The sequence below is a fragment of the Peromyscus eremicus genome, chromosome X, assembly GCF_949786415.1.
Source record: "Peromyscus eremicus chromosome X, PerEre_H2_v1, whole genome shotgun sequence".
In the NCBI taxonomy this organism is placed as follows: Eukaryota; Metazoa; Chordata; class Mammalia; order Rodentia; family Cricetidae; genus Peromyscus; species Peromyscus eremicus.
The window spans coordinates 16,535,620-16,555,376 of record NC_081439.1 but is presented as its reverse complement, the minus strand read 5'-3'; the positions used below and the strand labels follow the sequence as shown (position 1 = coordinate 16,555,376).

Below are 19,757 nucleotides of genomic sequence, written 5' to 3'. Positions count from 1 at the left end.
TATCAGCTAGAACAGAATCTACAAAACCAGAAGCAAAGGCACTCGTAGTTCCCACCACTGGCTCCACTGCCTCCAGGCACATAGGACTTGGAGCAGTGCAAAAGAAGCTAAACAATCTCCATGTACCTGAGAAGTTTCTGCTGTTGGTTTAGTACCTGCACACGAGTTTGTCATTTAAAAGAACTCACTAAATTCCAGAATAATCTGATATTACAGACAAAACAGGTCATTCTCTATATCTCTTGTGAGCTTCTCAGTCACTGTCCCATTACTCTATTCCCATTTATATTAAAACTCCTGAAAATCAAGTCATTCCTGACCTCTTTCTTTCACAATCCCAATCCAATCTATCAGTAAATCCTGTATAGTCAAAATAAAACCACTTCTCATCAATACAGACTCTGGCCTAAGTCACCATTTTCTAATTAGACTGGTATTTCTCAAGGTTTTTGGTTTTGTTGTTGTTGTTGTTGTTTTTGAGACAGCATCTCATGTACACCAGGTTGGCCTTGAACTCACTATGTAGCAAGGATGACCCTGAATTTCTGATCCTCTTGCTTTCACATCCTTTGTGTTGGTATTACAGACATGTTTATTCAATGCTGGGATCCAAACCTAGCTTCACAAATACTAGGTTAACTAACTCTACCAATTGAGTTACAACCCCAACTCATGCTTCTCAATTTTTAAGCAACATTAGAAACATCTTAGAAGCCGGGCGGTGGTGGCGCACGCCTTTAATCCCAGCACTCGGGAGGCAGAGCCAGGCGGATCTCTGTGAGTTCGAGGCCAGCCTGGGCTACCAAGTGAGTTCCAGGAGAGGCGCAAAGCTACAAAGAAAAACCCTGTCTCGAAAAACCAAAAAAAAAAAAAAGAAACATCTTAGAGGTCCTGTTAAAATACAGAAATGAAAATTATGGCACTCTGATGTGGTTCTCAATGAACCTAGAACACATATTTAAGATGAATTACACTATACACAAGGAAATGTAAACGAACTTAAAGAGAAAATTTTACTCCTCACTCAGAAAAAAAAAATATATATATATATATACATATACTGTCTACAGCAAGAAGTAAGTATAGAGACACATTCACATATACTACAGAAAAAAACAATATAAAAAATACGGAATTATAAAACAGGTATAAGTAACCCCCAGAAAGACAGAAGAATGTAAACAGAGGCATACAGATCAGAGGAAAGGCTGAGGATATAGTTCAGTTGGCATCATGCTTGCCTAGCACACACAAAGCCCTGGGTTCAATCCCCAGCACTGAATAAAACCAGGTATGTTGCCGGGCATGGTGGCGCATGTCTTTAATCTCAGCACTCGGGAGGCAGAGTAGATCTCTGTGAGTTCGAGGCCAGCCTAGTCTACATAGTGAGTTCCAGTACAGCCAAGACTGCTTCACAGAGAAACCCTGTCTCTAAACAAACAAACAAACAAACAAAAACAAAATCTCATTTCATGTAAGTGTAGACTAAAAGAAAAGAATGTTTGCCTGGCATTGCCTGGGTTTGAGCAATGCAAAAAGAAAAGGGGGTGAAAATATATACAACGTCAGCTGGGCAATGGTGGTGCATGCTTTTAATCCCAGCACTCGGGAGGCAGAGCCAGGCAGATTTCTGTGAGTTCGAAAGGCCAGCCTTGGCTACAGAGTGAGATCCAGGACAGGCACCAAAAGCTACACAGAGAAACCCTGTCTGAAAAAAAAAAAAAAAACAGAAAAAAAAAGAAAATATATACAATGTCACCTTTAATCAAAAGAAAGTAGGAGTGGGTATATTAATATCAGATAAAGACAAATGAAAAGAGACCAGCAAGATTGGTCAGTGGGTAAAAGTGTTTGCCATGCAAGCCTGACAACCTGAGTTTGATCTCCAGATTCAATATAAAAAGCGGGTTTAAAGTTGTACACCTCTGTAATCCTAGCAGTCTCTCCTACAGGGAGATGAGGAGGGGATGGGAGAATTGCCTGGAGAATTGCCTGGAAGTTCACAGGCTAGCTAGCCCAGAGTACACAGCAAGGCAGAAACAAGAGAGATTCTGCCTCAACATGACTGAAGGAGAGAACTGTCTTTTGAAAGTTGTCCCCTGGCCTCCACATATGTGCATGGCACATGTACATCCTCACTATTACACATACATCAAAATATACATACACAAATAATAATAAAAGTTAAATTTTAAAAAGGGAGGGACAAAAAAAGAGGATTGGCAAGCAGGTAAGCAGGGTAAAGGTGTTTGCTCTGCAAGCCTGATGACCTGAGTTTGATCCTAGGGACCCACATAGTGGAAAGAGAAAATTGACTTCAGCAAGTTGTTCTTTGACCTCCACATGAGCACCATGGCACATACATGCACAAATGCTCACGTAAGGAAGAGAAAGAGGAGGGAAGAAGAGGAGGTAGGCAGTGGGGAGGGAAAGAAGGAATAAATAGAACCAAAAAATAGTTAAAGATGAATTCAGAAGGTATGTCCCTTTGGCAAAATAGTAGTAGTAGGGCCTATAACTTCCTTAGCTACAGGTTCTTGGCCAGGTTTATAGAACAAGGTATGAGTTTCCCATTGTAGATCAGGCCTTAAGTCCAATTAGAAAGCTGCTGGTTACCTCCACAACATTCACGCTACTATTGAGCCAATGAGCGTATCTTGCCAGGCCAGTCATTATTGTAGCTCACAGGATTCACAGCTGGCAAAGACTGTTGATGGCTTTTCTTCCCTAGCAGACTACAACACCACCTTCTGATACTATAGAAGTTAGGTAGTAGGAAGAATGCTTCCAGGTCAGAATCAGCTTGAATTTTCCATGTCCTATGATCAAAGTACATGGTATGTTCAGCAATAGGATCTTTTTTTGTTTTGTTTTGGGGTTTTTTTTGTTGTTTTGTTTTGTTTTGGCTGTTTGTTTTGGAGCTGACGACCAAACCCAGGGCCTTGCACTTGCTAGGCAAGCGCTCTACCATTGAACTAAATCCCCAACCTCCAGCAATAGGATCTTATCAGCAAGTTCTAATGAGTAATCAAGAGCAATGATACTACCTTGTACTAGTTTTTTTGGAGGGGAGGGGGGGAATGGCCCCTAGGACCACCTTGATAAATGGGATATTTTATACATGGCACTGGGCTTTTTGATAATCTATAGCTTTTGAGATGAGCATTATCCCTCTATATAGGGTAACTTGAATTAAGCTTATCTGTGTGTATATATGTACATATAATAGGAAGCTTATAAAACAGCATTTTATATGGCTTTTTCAAATATCTTTAATGTTGGTTATTCCTCTACCTCCCCAACTGTACCCTCATGTACAACTCCCCACTTAAACCTTTACCTCCATTATTCACCTTTCCTCAATTTACTGCCTTCTAAATTTACTGTTTCTAAATATCTATAGACTCCTCATCAGAAAAGTTTCTTTACATAGTGGGTGATTTTAATACAGAGACTCACAAATGCAGAGAATAAGTCACTAGAGTGCTCAGCCTTAAATAAGACATCTATATCACACACACCCCCAAGGCTCAGAAAACATGGTGGAAGGGGGAGAAAGACTGTAATAGGGATCTGTATCACACTTTCTCCAATAGGTTCAAGGAGCATTGTGGAAGAAGGTGCAGAATGGGGAAGACTGCTGTGAAATAACGTTTTCTGGATAGGATGGAGTCATTGCACTCATAAATCTACAACAGGTATGGTAGTCAGCACAACATAAAGCCTGTTTAAGATCAAGCCAGTCTCCAGCACAGTACCAGGCAGTGGTGGAGCATGCCTTTAATCCCAGCACTAGGGAGAAAGAGGCAGGTGGATCTCTGTGAAGTGAAGACCAGCCTGGTCCACATAGAGAGTTCCAGGACAATCAGGGCTACACAGAGAAACCCTGTCTCAAAAATAAAAAACAAAAACAAAAAACCCAACTCCAGAACAAAGAGAAAAGAGGCTCATATACCCCTAGCTGAGAGACTATTGGTGGCTACTGGGGGAGATGAGTCAGTTTTCTTCAGCCAAAGGGGAGCGAGGGGGAGGGGGAATACTCATACCATCAAATTCAATTTAAACAGAATATTTTCTTCCAAACAAACAAACAAACAAACAAACAAGGATTTAATTCCATACAAAGAAAAACTGATACCACAAAACAGGTCAAATGCTTCTAGCTAGGGAGATCACAGGCCCTAGTGAGGAAGCTACTACAGTTGTTCTGCTAAGTGGACATGATGTGTACATCAAATTGTTGTCTAGCCGGGCGGTGGTGGTGCACACCTTTATTCCCAGCACTTGGGAGGCACAGACAGGAGGATCTCTGTGAGTTCGAGGTCAACCTGGTCTACAGAGCGAGATCCAAGAGAGTCAGGGCTACACAGAGAAACCCTGTCTCAAAAAATTGCCATCTAAATAACTATGTTCGTGCCTATAGAATATTACTGCAGGTTTAGCAAAAGCAACTTTTCTTACAGATTGTGATGGCTTTAATGCCTTTAATACTTTTTTTTTTTTTTTGGTTTTTCGAGACAGGGTTTCTCTGTGTAGCTTTATGCCTTTCCTGGAACTCACTTGGTAGACCAGGCTGGCCTCGAACTCACAGAGATCCGCCTGGCTCTGCCTCCCGAGTGCTGGGATTAAAGGCGTGCACCACCACCGCCCGGCCCTTTAATACTTTTAATCTCAGTAAATGGGAGGCAGAGACAGGTGAATAGCTGCTTGAGGTCAGCCAAGGCTATACAGTTAGAAAACAAACAAACAGCCATGCATAGTGGCACATGCCTTTGATCTCAGCACTCAAAAAGCAGAGGCAGGCAGATCTCCTCTGAGTTCAAAGTCAGCCTGGTCTATATAAGTGAGTTCTGGGACAACCAGAGCTACATAGAGAGATCTTGTCTTGGGGGGGGGGGGCGGGAGGGGGGGAGAAGAAAAGAAAAAAAAGCTTCTCTTTGTAGTGGTTAATGCAGATTCACAACTGGTCAAAGAACAAAGAATGATTATTTACTGTCCAAAAATAGAACATCTACATGCACTCCCTCCAAGGCTCCTGAAACATCTTGGAAGAAGAAACAGAAAAATGTAAGAACCAGAGGAAGGTAGGGGAGCAGTTCGGAACACTGAGTTCTGGGCATGATGTGGCTGTTAAACTCTTGAATGCACAGCATCTGATTACCTGTAGATTTGCACAAGATTGGGCCTGCTAACCTTCTGTCCTGGAAAATGGGGGGGGGGGGTTGGCGATTCATAAGGTTCCAACTGTCCCTGAGGCAGTTAATTTTGATAGGGAAGAGGGAAACATCTTCTTCAGTGGTACAGCCACTGGTAAGTTGCTCATGTTCTGGTAAGTAATCCTGTGCTTAAGTAAGCATCCTTAAATTCAATGGGTTATTTAAAAAAGACATAAAAGTAGAAGAAAGGAGTCATGAGTGATGAGTATGATAAAATACATATATGAATAGGTCTGCTGGTGATGTGGCCCAACGGGTAAAAGTACTTGCCATTTAAGACCCAAATTCAATCCCTGGAACCCACATAAAAAATCCAGATGCAGTGGTGCCCATCTGTAACCCAGTACTCCTACAAGGAGATGGAAAGTGGAAACAGGGGGGTTGTCCAGAAGATCACAGACCAGCTAGCCTGGAGTAGCTGCGCAGCAAGAAACAAGGGACCCTGCCTCAACAAGGCAGAAGCAGAGAACTGAGTCCTGAAAAGTTGTACTTTGCCCTCCACACGTGCTGTGGTTCATGTGCAACCCCACATACTCACACACATACATACATACATACATATATACACATACTAAACACATATTTTTAAAAAAAAAACATCAGCTGGGTGGTGATGGAACACGCCTTTAATCTCAGCACCTGGGAGGCAGAGGCGGGCGGATCTCTGTGAGTTCGAAGCCAGCCTGGTCAACAGTTCCAGGACAGGCAGGGCTGTTACACAGAAAAACCCTATCTCAAAACAAACAATTAAATAATAAAAAGAAAATTTCATAAGATCCATTATATGCTAATAAAAACAAAAATTAATATGTATATAATCATTACCATTTAAACTATCATAACTATTGTCAGGAAAACTAAGGGCTCACAAAGATGAAATACTTTGAGAATAATTGATGTATAGTAACAATAATGTTATCTCATCCATCCTCCAATATCAGATGTTATCATACTCTATGGAAGGAGAAGAAATTGATACTGCTTTAAATTTATGTTTCTCAAATGTGGGCCCCATTTACCTACTGAATTAGAAACTGAGGTTGAGATCTATCTTGGTTTTTTAATGGGTCTTTCAAATAATTATGATGCACATTAAAGTTTAAAAGGCACTCCTCTACAGATCAGTGTTTTCCACAACTCAACTGCCTTACAAGAAGAATAAAACTATTTGGCATTTTTTTTCTAATTTTGAGAACACTATCTCTAGAATCAGGAAATTTGAAATTCAAATCCACACTCAGAAAGTCACTTAACCTCCATGGGATTTTTTGGGGGAAAGGGGGTGCTTTTGGAAACAGGGTTTCTCTGCGTAGTCCTGGCTATCTTGGAACTCATTCTATAGACCAGACTGGCCTCAAACTCAGAGACATGCCTGCCTCTGCCTCCCAAATGCTGGTATTAAAGGCATGCACCACCACTCCCTGGCGGTTCCAGATTTTTATCATCAAAATAGCATAGCTACCTTTCCTTACTACCGTTCCAGGTAGTAACTTATCATTATGCACCATAATCCCTAGCTGAACTTCAAAAGTCTAACAAAGATGTGAAGAGATTTCTATAATCTCTAGGCATTTGTGGATAGAAAATCTGTGAGATTTGGGGTGGAAGAAATGGCTCAATGGTAAGAAGGCTTGCTTTGTAAGTTTGAGGAACTCAGTACACAGATCCTAGTACCTAGGTAAAAGTCAGGTATGGCAGTAGCCCTAGTCCCGTGAGGAGTAAAAGCAGGAAGATCACTGGGACTTGCTAGCCACCAGTTTAATTCAAGGATCTGTGAGAGAATATCTCAAGGGAATAAACCAGAGTGATACAGCAAAATACTTAATGTCCTCCTCTGGCCTCTGTGGACTCACAAACATATACTCACACTCATACAAGCACACGCATAATCATACAACACACACACATTGGGTCTGCATGATTAACTATTGTAAGCAATCAAGAAAACTCCACAATATTTAGTAATTTCCAATTGAGCTAAAGTTAAAAAAAAAAGTACAATGAGCATGGTGGGGTGAGGGTGTACTGGGTAAGCAAGAGCAGCCAGCTGCCCATTAAGGATCTGGTTTTCAGCTATGTTCCTTGTTCTCCAGCATCCCACAGAAAGAAGCAGAAGAGAGTTTTAAAACTGGATACTTTCATGAAACTTCTGTTAGAATGAACAAACAAAAACAGAATATACTTTAGAAATGTGATTACAGATAGATCTGACCCATAAACCCATAAACATTTCTAAGTTTCAAATTCTTAAGTTGCAGCTGGGAGGTGGTCGCGCACGCCTTTGATCACAGCACTGAAGAGGCAGAGGCAGGTGGATCTCTGTGAGTTCAAGGCCAGCCTGGTCTACAAAGGAGTTACAGGACATTTACATAGAGAAATTACATAGAGAAATCCTGTCTTGAAAAACAAAACAAAAAATTCTTAAGTTTCAGTGGCTATCGTTGTAAATGTCAAATATATACTGTATAAAGATGTTCACCAGTCATGTTTTTCTTTTTGTTTTGCCCAACAATCACATCAAAATACAAAAACCTTCCCAGAATCCCCAAGTTTTATCACCTCACATTATTTGTAATATAAGAAAACAAATAATGTAAGTGTACAAACATAAAGGGAATGACCAAGTAACTAGTACCAAACATACACATAATAAGGTATCAGAAACAGGTTTGTTTTTTAATTTTCTGGAGCTGAGGACCAAACCCAGGGCCTTGTGCTTGCTAGGCAAGGGCTCCACCACTGAGCTAATTCCCCAACCAGAAACAGGTTTTAGATGACTGTTTAACAACCTGGCAGATACCCACATTATAATGTTAGGTGTTGGGGGAGAGAGGTCACAAAATGGTATTTATGATATAAACCTAACCTATAAAAACATATGTTATAAATCAAAAGACCAAAGTTAATGTAACAACAGCAAGCAACAAAATTAACAGTGGATTATACCCAACAGACTCACAGATGACTTTTTATTTCCTTCTATTATTTTCTGCATTTTCTATAATGGACATGTCTCACCTATACAATAAGGAAAAAAATCATTTTTTTTGCACAGACCAGCCTTGAACTTGCAATCCCTCTTCCCCAGTCTCCAAAGTAGCTGTAATTAGAAGGCCTATGCCCCAAAGCCCAGCTTAAAAAAAGAACATTCTTTTAAAAATCTGGGTTGGGACTAATAAGATAGCTCAGCAGGTGGTGTTTGTCACCAAGCCTGACAACCTGAGTTCACATTCCTGGTCTCACTTGGTGGAAGGAGAAAATTGACTCCTGCAAATAGTCATCTGACCTTCACATACATATCATGCCACCTGTGTGCACAAGCAAGCCTGTGCATACACTAAATAAAATAAATAAATGAATGAATGAATGAATGAATGAATGAATGAATAAATAAATAAATAAATAAATAAATAAATAAATAAATGTACGCCTTAATTCCAGCACTTAGGAGGCAGAGCCAAGCAGATCTCTGTGAGTTCGAGGCTAGCCTGGTCTACAGAGCGAGAGCCAGGACAGGCACCAAAACAACACAGAGAAACCTTGTCTCGGAAAAAAAAAAAAAAGTCAATATCCCAGGTTGTTTTTAACAGTGTTGATCAGGTGTCACTCCTCAGCTTAAATTATTCTCTCAGTGGTTCCCCTACAGAGTAAAATTTAGGTCCTTTTTTTTTCTGTGATAGACCTTTTATGATCTACTAGTTTCCTGCCATCTCTACCTCCCTGTTTTTGGATACAGGATCTAACTACTTAGCCTGGCTGGTCTGGAACTTGCAATGTAAGTCAGGCTGACCTTGGCTTCCCAGAGATCCACATGCCTCCACTTCCCAAGTGTGAGGATTCAAAATGTGAGCCCTGTCAGCCTTGTTCTTTATGAGCCAGCAAAGCTAAATTATCTCCACCTCTGGACACTAGCCTCCTTTCCGCTTCTTTCTTTTTGTACATACTATTCCCTTTGATGCTATCCCCTGTACAGCTCACAGAATACTTCTCTATAAAATGCCTTCTTCCTCTGGGTTCCTATTGTACTCTTTATACATCTTTATTTAAAAAAAAGATTTCATCTTATAGTTATACACATGTCCATGTCACTGCCTGAGAATACAGATATATATATATTTTTTTTATTTTTAGCATTTCTAGAATCTGATTCAATAAATAAAGGAGTCTTCCTGAAAAAAGCTATTGCATTATGGCCCTTAGTGTGGATTGAATAGGAAGTGCGTAAGTTCAGTATCTGGAAAAATGACTTTTGCTCACAGTGTAGAGATCTGGGAGCAGACAACAGGAATGAATGTTTCCTAAGTACTTACTCTGTGTCTGACTCCATAACTGACATTCCATAAATTATCTTGTCTATACCCAAGTCTGAAAGTTAACATTTTTTTCTGCTTGTGTGTAGGTTTATGTATGTGGGTGGGTACACATGGGTGTGTGTATATGGAGGCCAGAGGTCATTCTCAGGCTTCATTGCTTAGGAGCCACCCACCTCGTTTTTTTTTGAGATAGGATCTCCTACTGACCTGGTACTTTATAAGTAGACTAGGCTGGCTGACCAGAGAGCCCCAGAAATGCTTCCATTTCTGTCTCCCCACCACTGAGATCATATGTACTCCAAGCTTTTTTACATATATTCTGGAGATTGAACTGAAGTCCTCATGTTTTAGTAAGCATTTTGCTCACTGAGCCTACACAGGTTTCTCTGTGTAGCTTTGCACCATTCCTGGAACTCACTCTGTAGACCAGGCTGATGCCACCACCGCCCAGCTGGGATATTGACTTCATTCGGATGTGTGTGACACTGAGAATTGAACCCAGTCCCTTACACACGCTAGGTAAGAGCTTAACACTAAATTATATCCCAAGCCCTTTGCATTATTTTCATTTTGAAACAGAATCTTGCTAAATTGCCCATGCTGAGCTTGAACTTGCTCTATAGCTCAGGCAGGCCTTGAACATGAGACCCACTAGCCTCAGCCAGTAAATTATATAGAATTGCAAATTAGACAGGACTTCTTCCTTCAGGAAGCTGGGATTACAAGTATGTGCCACCACACCTGGCTACGAAAGTTTTTTTTTTTTTTTTTTGAGACAAGGTCTCATGTGTCCCAAGCTGGCATGGAACTACTATGTCACTCCCAAGTAATGAGATTACAAGTGTATGCCATCACACCCATTTTATAAAGTAGTGGGGATTGAACTCAGATCTTCCAGTATGCCAGACAAGTATTTTACCAACTGCACTACATTCCTCAGCCTTTATTAAAGACATCTTAATTCCCACATTTTCAGAGTGAAGGAAAAGGTCTCACTGTACCAGGCACATAATAAATAATCAGTAAAAATCAATTAAATGTGAACTTGGATGTACTACATCAAAGCAGTCCCAGCTTAGGTCAGAATTTTGGTAACACCAGTACCTTACTTTGCTTTTGAGCATAATAGGTATAGCTCCTCTGAAAGTTAAGAGGACTAAAAATTCTAGAATCTAATATATAGCAGAAGGGTACAATATACTGCTTTTATTATATTCCAGTATGCAAATCCTCCCAGGAATAGGATAAAATTGTGATTTTTATTACATACACTAACCTCACTAGAAACTTGGGTGACAGGCGCATTCATTCTGTTGTTTTTACCTTGTATCTTTTAAATTTAATTTAGTTAGATGGTCCTGCAGACAGCACAGAAATAAAATACTCTTCCAGTTCTTCCTCCAGTAATTGAATGCATGCAAACTGTTTTACAGTTATGAAAGAGGTATTGATTTGTAAGAGAGGCTCACAGAAGCAAACGCAACTAGTCCAATGCCACTGATAGTAAGTTACAAAGAAATCCATGTTCTTGGACTCAGATATCTCAAAAATGCAGTACTGCCTCCTCCAAAGCCAAAGCCAGCATACGAGGGAAAACACACCAACCAGGACACAAAACTGACACTTTCTTTGTAGCTAGAAGGCACCTACAAAATCAAATATGCATGCATGTATATTTTATATATATAATACATATGGAGAATGGAAAAACAGAGAAACCAGAGACCAGTGTTAGCTCGGCCCTAGTCTGTAAGGAGGGATAAGAAAAACCTAGGTCTAATAGTGGGGAACTGAAAGTAAATTGAGGGAGGGGCTCGTTTCTGAGCAGGAGTAGAAAACGGGGCTGAGAGGAGAGGGCAAGTGAAGACACAACGCACCTGACCAGTGCACCCTGACCAGCCTGGCCGGCCCTTCTTACCTGCCGTGAAACCAGTCCTGGCACATGTCACACTCGATCATGAAGCGGGTCACATCATAAGGCAATCGGCAGAGGCAATACACAGGCACCGAGGCCATCTTCATAGGGGGGTGGATCGTTTTGCGTCGTGCCAGGTTTGAAGCTTAAGAGGGCGAGAAGGCAGCAACAAGCTCCTTCCCCACACGATGGCTGGACACAAACAACACTTTTTACAAAGTGAATCCGGCCAGGGTTTATAAATCGTCCCGTCCCGTGTCCCCGCCCCCACCCCACCCCCTGGGTACCAACCTCCAGTTCTGAAATAGGGAGTAACCAAACCAGGACTCAACACAGCTGGTGAGAGTGCAGGAGTTAAGTGGAGAAAGTCCACCCACCCTTCAGGATTTCTTTCACTTGGAAAGAACAGAAAGAACGTTCTGCGCTTTGCTCTGCCCTGCCTTCCAAACGCCTCCCCCAGCCCTCTACCTTCTTTGGCCCTGAAGTCAGTGACAACTTCTTTCCGGGTTTCATGTAAATATCTGAAAGCTTTCGGGAAGCTTCTTTAATCCCTCACTGAACCCTCTCTTTGCTGGCCTCTTGCTTCCCAGGACTCTCAGCTCCCTTTATTATGACGCAAAGCACAGCATAAAGGATGAGGCTGGGAAGAGGGAAGCTGAGGAAGAGACCCTCTCCAGCCCCCTAAATGGGAAGCACCAGAGATGCGGAAATCCCTGAAAGTCTGCGCAGGTTATTCCAAAATTACCCCCAAAGCCTTCAGGAAGAAGACAAACAAGACTAGGCACCCAACTCAAATCACAGTTCTGGGATTGCGTTTGCAGAGTTTAAATGCTCCTTTTCGTCATTCTCAATATCATCCCCTCCCAACCCGTAAGGAGTCTCATTATGCTCCAAAATGAAATAAATCGCAGTTTCGTCCTCTACTTCAAAGCTGACAGGGATCTCATCTCACCCCTGACACTAAAAATTATCTCTTCGAAGCCCCGGTAAACTGACTAGAATTTCCTCACACCCGGGAAACTAAGCAAAGATTTTTTTCCCCCCACCGCTTCCAAATGGCAGGCATTTCTTTGCAGTCCCCTCAGACTGCCAAGAGCTCTGCTGTACCCCTCAGTTGACAGAGGTTTCTCCTTGCTTGTAGCCCCCCAAACTTACGAGGATCTCTTTACGCTTTCCCGACTGACAGGAACCTTTTCACGCCCCAAACCTGACAAGATGTCCTCGATCCCAAACGCTACAGGAACCTCTTCATGTCCAAGGCTGCAGGCACTCCTCAAGACGCAGAGCTCAGCCCCAGAGACTCGCCAGCGGCAAGGCTCGCTCCGGGGCAACACAGCGCTATGCTAAGCAGAGGCTATCCGGGCAGTTCCGGCCCCCGAGGCGGCGCGCGGGGGATTCTGGGATTGCCGCTGTAAAACTGTGAACCTTACTTGCCTTCGCCTATAAACCACATGCCGCGTCACGCAGCGCCAGCAGTCTGACTGGGCTTTAGGGCAACGTTCACCACAGCACTCCCGCAGTCTGGCCGGTTCGGACCTTCCAGAGACCGAAGCCTCCTGCGAGGGCGGTCGCCGGGCGAACTGGCAAGTGGCTTTGTCGCCGGGCCGTCAGGAGATAGCCTTGGGCTGATGAACTGGCCGCCAGGTCTGGAATAGACTGCCGGGAGAAGTCGCCAGGAGAGCCCAGCAACCGTGGCAGCAAATTCAGAGCAATCGATAAAGTTTATTCAAAATAACGAGGAAGTCGAGGCGGAGAGGGGAGGAGAAATATGGTAAACAGCTACCATATTAAGAGTGGCGGCGGCGTTCCGTGAGGAGACAAGCTCGCCGCCATCTTATGAGGCTCGGGCACGCGAGGTGAAGGTGGAGCCCGGTACGTCAAGCCGGCGGGGCTCGCGTGACGTCACGGGGCGGGGCGACACCTTGAGAAAGCGGGGCGGTGCCCGGTAAATCCTAGGACTCGCTCCTCTTGTAGGTGGCCCAATTGCTGCCCGAGACCTTGAGCTGATAGGCGGAGAAGCCGCCATCTTAGGCGAGGCGGTAGTTTGGCTCCATTTTGAGTGGGGCCTGGAACCCAAGTCTTCCCTACCCCCCCTGAGCAAACTGGGAGTTAAAGAAACCCGGCACCTTCCTCCTCCTCCCTCCCTCTTAACACACGCTGCTCCTCCTTAGTCTCCTCCTAGGAGGGGAGGTGAACTTTGTGACTGCAAACTGCAAAACTGATAGGTAGGGCTGCGGGGGCGGGCTTCAGCCTTGGAAGAGGCGGAATACTCCCTGCAGCTCCGGTCCACCAAGCACTTGTAGCCGGCTAGGTCTTTTTCCCACGGCTGCTGTATGGTTTAATCTTCACTCTGTGGGAGGAAACTCTGTGATTACCACCAAATGAAGAAACAGGTTTAGAGGAGGCAAGCGATTTGAAAGCCTGGAAACTGAAACCGGCACCTTCTAATTTCCCCCACATTGAGCTGTCAGTCTTCCTTTCTCTTCCCAAGCTCTCTTCACCGACCCTGCAGGTTCAATTCCGTAAGGAGCAAATACAGTTCAAGGATTTCCATCCACCTGTACCAGGATTTTCTGACTGAATGGAGTATGTTTCAAGATGGCGCTGTTTTCTTTCTTTTTTTTTTTTTTCCTCAAACATTAACGAAATAGCTCTTGTTGTTTTACTATATCACCTTCCTAGAGGATCTCATTATAAAAGAAAGTGTGTTAAAAAATTGTTTTCTTACCAAAAGATTAAAAGTGGAGTGGAAAAGCGAATGTGAATACAACGATTTTTCTGACTGGCAAACAAATATAAGGATGAAAAGATCGTCATAAGTGAAAAATAATTTCCCTCTCTCCTTGTCCCCCCCCATTTCTCTCCTCTCCACCTCAGCCTCAGCTTCTTGAGTGTTGTGATTACTAGCTGGTGGAGAACTCTTTAAAAAAAAAGTCTGAGAGGATGGGGCAGGAGAATCACAAGTTTAAGATGAAAGGAAAGAGGAAGGGAGGAAAAAGTAAAGTAAGCTAAGAGCCTCAAAGGCTGCTTGCTGTTTTAAGAGATACTTCAGGGAGACTAAGAGGATGTACAAAGATTTACTGATGTATATATAGGATGTAGCTTAGTTGGTAGAATACTTGCTTAGCATACACAAAGTCCCAATGTTCAATCCCTAGCACTGCATAAACCTTAGATGGTAGCCCTTGTACTCAGGAGGATCAGAAGTTCAAAGTCATCCTTAGCTACGTAAGTTCCACCCCAGCCTGGGATACATGAGATCACAGTTCAAAACAGGTTTAATAATATTGTACACAAAAATAAGGTACACAAATGCATAGAGGCACATAGGGAGTCACACTGTAAGGAATTAGATCAAGAGATATTACAATACAAAAATGCAAAAGTTTAGATTTTGTCCTTTAAGGAATAAGAAACTACTGAAGATTCTTAAATGTGTGTGTGTGTGTGTGTGCTGAACTCGATGTTGTATTTACATATCTATTTCTGTATAAAATAATGATTATAAATGTTTGTTTTAAAAAATGAAGTACAAATGTCAATTTAACAAGAAGTTGTAGATTTTCAACACTGTACACAAACTCTTTTGTTACAAATAAATATTTATGCTTCTCAAAAAGTGTGAGTATGTATATGTGTGTGTGTGTGTGTGTGTGTGTGTGTGTAAGTGCCTGAGTGTATGTATGTGAACCACATGTGTGCAGGACCGTGTGAAGGTCAGAAGAGGGCATGGATGCCCTGCAACTGGAGTTAGAGGAGGATATGAACTGCCATGGGTCCTGGGAATTGAACCTGGATTCTCTGCAAGAGCAGTAAGCACTCTGAACCACTAAGCCTTCCCTCTAGTAACTGAGTCATAGTTGTCTCAGCCAGAGTAGTGTGCGGTTTTATTGGGACCTGAAGCTTATATACTTTGAGATGAAGGGACTGGGGATTTCCATAGAAAAGAATATAGACCAGTAAATACTAAAGTTAGTTTGAAGTGCAGACCTCTAGGACTAATTGAAAACTTCAGGTAAATGAGGGAAAGAGATAGGAGTCCATTTCTGAGTTGAGTGTCAGAGTGTATGATGGCACCACTGACTGAGCCAGGGTCTACAGAAGAACAGGTTTGTGAGGAAGAATAAATGTACTTTTAACTTTAGTATGTTAAGGTGTGTGTGGAACAATAACTCACCCAGTCACCATCTTCTTTTTCCCTCTTCAACCCTTCTTCCATTCTTCTCTTGTTTGGCTTTGTTTTGTTTTTTTGAGACATGGTTTCATTGTATAACCATGATGGCCTCAAACTCATTACATAGCCCAGGCTAGCCTCTAACTTATGCTCCTACTTTCCATCAACTATTGTTGTAGGACACAGCCAACAATTCTTTATTAACCAGCACCAGTACTGGGGGCTGAGGATGTTAGTGAATAATGAAATAAAAGTTCACTCATGTTTATTGTACACCTGCTATTCTAAACACCAGGGATTCTGGAATGAATAAAACAGACAAGATCCGTGTCCTCTTGTGACTCATGCCAGTAAGGGAGGCAGACAATAGAGTCAGATAAGACAGTTCCTAATTGTAGAGAATGCTACCAGGAAAATAAGAAGTTACAAAATAGAGAATGATCCAAAGAGAAAGCTACTTTAGATAATGTTCCCAAGGAAGGCCTCTCTGAGAACGTGACTTGCAAGTTTAGACCTGAATAATAAGAGCTAGCTAAGAACAAGACAAAATCCAAAGTGTAAAGGCCCTAAAATGGCCGTGGGCAGACCTGGTGTGGTACAGGTAAGGATTAGGGTAGACTCTGTAGACATGAATAGCATACATGTACTCTTTAGGAGTACACAATCTAATGAATAAAGTCAGGCAACATTAACAAAACGAAGGATGAAATATGGCCAAGCCTAAGTGCTACCTAGAAGTGCGAGCAACCTGAGGGATAGCAAAGAGCCACAGTTAACTTACAGCGGTGTGCAATTCCTCTCCCCAGAAAACTCCTCTGCATTGTCCTTGAGAAGTGGGAAGGGGAAGCTGAAGGCTATGGTGAAAGGCAAATCTGAGTCACTGACAAAGGACTCCTGTCCCTGTCAAAGATGGGAGTCAGCCTGCTGCTGCCCTGGAAGTGTGTGGTCAGGACTCTCTCAAAATACAGTATGTGGTTGCTCTGGGAGCCTTCCTCCCACACATCCATGTCCACTTAACACTTCCAAGTGTTTAGCTAGACAGATAATTGAATGTATTCGATCAGATAGCCACTGCTAACCCGGGTGATTCACTCATCCACTAATACCCTGCTAGAGAGAACCTCAGAGGGATCTGTCCAACTCATTTTTCCTCATAAATGTATATCTAACTGTTGAGATGGAAAAGTGAGAGCTTAAGTGAACTATAAACATAAATGAAAAGAGATAGGGACAGAATGGGCGGAAAGAAAAGGATAAGATAAGAAAGATTGGTTTGTTTCAAAACAGACTTGAAAGCACGGTGAATACAAAAGAGCAAATAATGACACTATCTGAGAATTACTTTGTGATTAGCACTGCTCTCAACATAGGCTTGCTGTATATATAGCCCAGCAGGGTGGTACTGCCCTGCTGCTTCTCAGGGAGGGCGGGGGTGGGGGTGGGGGGTGGCGCTGATGAAGGAGGATGACATGTTTAAGGCCTGCCTAACAGGGTGAGTTTAACACCAACTAGGACAACTTAGTGAGACCCTGTTTCACAACTGTTTTAAAATTTTTATTTTATGAGCATTGGTGTTTTGCCTGCGTGCATGTCTATGTGAAGATGTCGGATCCCATGGAACTGGAGTTACAGACAGTTGTGAGCTGCCAAGTGGGTGATGGGTAGGTCCTCTGGAAGAACAGCCAGTGCTCTTAGCTGCTGAGCCATCTCTCTAGCCCCTCAAAACTATTTTTGAGACAGGGTCTCTCTATGTGGTCCTGGTTGTCCTGGAGCTCCCTATGTAGACCAGGCTGGCCTCAAACTCACCAGGCTTCAAAGGAAAACTTCTAAAGGTCTGAGGATGTAGCTCTGGTGTGTTGTTTGCCCAGCATGTGAAAGGCCCTGTAATCAATCCCCAGTCCATAATAAAGAAGTAAACGAATAAGCAATCATATAAATCTTCAAATATTAATGCAGTCCTCACAGCAAACTTTTGAGGTGGGTTCCAGTAGCATTTCCATTTTATGGATGAGGAAACTGACTATAAATGCTTTCTAATTCACTTGCTCAAGGACACATAACTAGTATGCATGCAGTAAAGCTGGGTTTCCTGATGATGCGGCTTGTGATGGTTCCTAGTGATTGTAAACTTGACAAGAACTAGAATCATCTAGAAGTAAACCTCTAGCCATGTCTGTGAGGGAATTTCTAGACTGGATTACTTGAGGTGTGAGGACCATTCTGAACTGTGGGTACCATAATTCCATGGGCTGGGTTCTAGGCTAAACAAAAAGGAAGGGATTACAAGCTGGGCCTCAGCTTCCAGCTCTGCTTTCTGACTGTGGATAAAATGGGATCCACCACCTCATATTCCATTTGCCATGACTTCCCTGCAATTACAGAGTATACCCTCAAACTGCAAGCCAAGAGCAATCCACCCTTCCTAAAGTAGCTGTTTTTTGTCACCGCAATGAGAGAAATCAACCAAGAGACACCCCCAGAGTCGGGGTTCTGCCCCGCTCAGTTGTATCGCCAGTGAGGACTTTTCCCCCTGGTTTTTCGAGACAGGCTTTCTCTGTGTAACAGCCCTGGCTGTCCTGGAACTCTCTCTGTAGACCAGGCTGGCCTTGAACTCACAGAGATCGCCTGCCTCTGCCTCCTGAGTGCTGGGATTAAAGGTGTGCGCCACCACTGCCCAGCCACTGGTGCGGATTTAACCGCAACTTGTGTATGGATGTAATGAAAGAAGGTAATCTGCCTTCTTTGCATAATTGATCCACAGAAATCAAGTATGGTTTGCACACTCTTGGGAAAAAAACCATCAGGGTGATGACGCAATTGCCAAACCAGGCAGTTAAGAATACATAGGCTGAATTTTTAAATTATATAGAAATAATACAGCCACTTCCCAATTCATTATATTTTACAGGAGAAATGTTAAAATGACATTGTATGGATTTATATTTAAAACTGAACTCAGACTGAATCCAATGGAAACTGATTTGTATGAAGAATTCAGTCTTTGAGGGAAAGATGTCTAAGAATCATCAGCTGTAGATATACTGAAGTTTTGCATTTTGAAATAATTTATCAGACAATCATCCCAATAGGCTGGGGATGTAGCTCAATGGTAAAGCACTCGACTAGCACACAGTAGGCTCTGGATTCAATTTCCAGTGCTGACAATAAAAAAAAACAAGTTCAGGGGCTGGAGAGATGGCTCAGAGGTTAAGAGCACTGGCAGCTCTTCCAGAGGTCCTGAGTTCAATTCCCAGCAACTACATGGTGGCTCACAACCATCTGTAATGAGATCTGATGCTCTCTTCTGGCATGCAGGCATACATGCAGACAGAACACTGTATACATAATAAATACATTTTTAAAAATTAAAAAAAACAAGTTTATTTAGAGCAAGAGTGGTGGTGCACACCTGTAATTCCAGCTTTCTGGGGGCTTGAAGGTGGCTGCTGCAAGTTCCAGGCCAGTCAAGGTCATTCAGTGAAACCCTGTCTATAAAAAAAGAGGAATGTATCCCAATGGACTGGACTGGCAAATGTAGCTCAGTTGTAGAGACTTGCCAAGCATGTACAAGGCCCTGGGTTTCATTCCAGCATCTAAAGAGTAAGGGGGGAAGTGTGGGAAAAGGAGGAGCATATCAAAATGTTGTCATAATGATGAAAGCCAGAGCCTTGTACATACTGATCAAGCACTCGGTCACTAAATAAAACCCCCAGCCCTATAAACTGCTCTTTGTTTTTATTTTTGGGTTTCTGAGACAGGGTTTCTCTATTTAACAGTCCTGGCTGTCCCAAAACTCACTCTGTAGACCAGGCTGGTCTTGAACTCACAGAGATTTGACTCTGCTTTTTGTTGTTGTATTGTTTTCTTTGTTTGTTTGTCTTTTGGTTTTTCGAGACAGAGTTTCTCTGTGTAATCCTAGATGTCCTCTGTAGACCAGGCTGGCCTTGAACTCACAGAGATCCGCCTGGCTCTGCCTCCCTAGTGCTAGGATTAAAGGCATGCTCCACAAACACCTGGTTAAACTACTTTTTTCTAAAAATATTTTTGTTGACTCTTTGGTAATTTCATATGTATGTGTGGTGGTTTGAATAAGAACGGCCCACGGGCTGGAGAGATGGCTCAGAGAGATGGCTCTGCTT

The 19,757-nt window shown here is 42.7% G+C and overlaps 1 protein-coding gene across 4 annotated transcripts in view; it reads right to left on the bottom strand.

The window, feature by feature from the left end:
- The window catches only part of Phf8 (PHD finger protein 8), a 103,048-nt gene extending 89,760 nt beyond the window's left edge, over positions 1-13,288 (bottom strand). For 2 of the 4 annotated variants that reach the window (XM_059251418.1, XM_059251421.1), the window contains exons 1-2: positions 12,600-13,288; positions 11,448-11,636 (exon numbers count right to left, since the gene is read on the bottom strand). In XM_059251418.1, coding sequence (XP_059107401.1) covers positions 11,448-11,551 — 104 coding nt within the window. In that variant the 5' untranslated portion in view covers positions 11,552-11,636; positions 12,600-13,288. Of the gene's footprint in view, positions 1-11,447; positions 11,637-11,735; positions 11,884-11,912; positions 12,170-12,599 lie in introns of those variants that run through there. The other 2 variants (XM_059251420.1, XM_059251419.1) reach the window with 2 other exon arrangements.
- Positions 13,289-19,757: the final 6,469 nt, after the last annotated feature.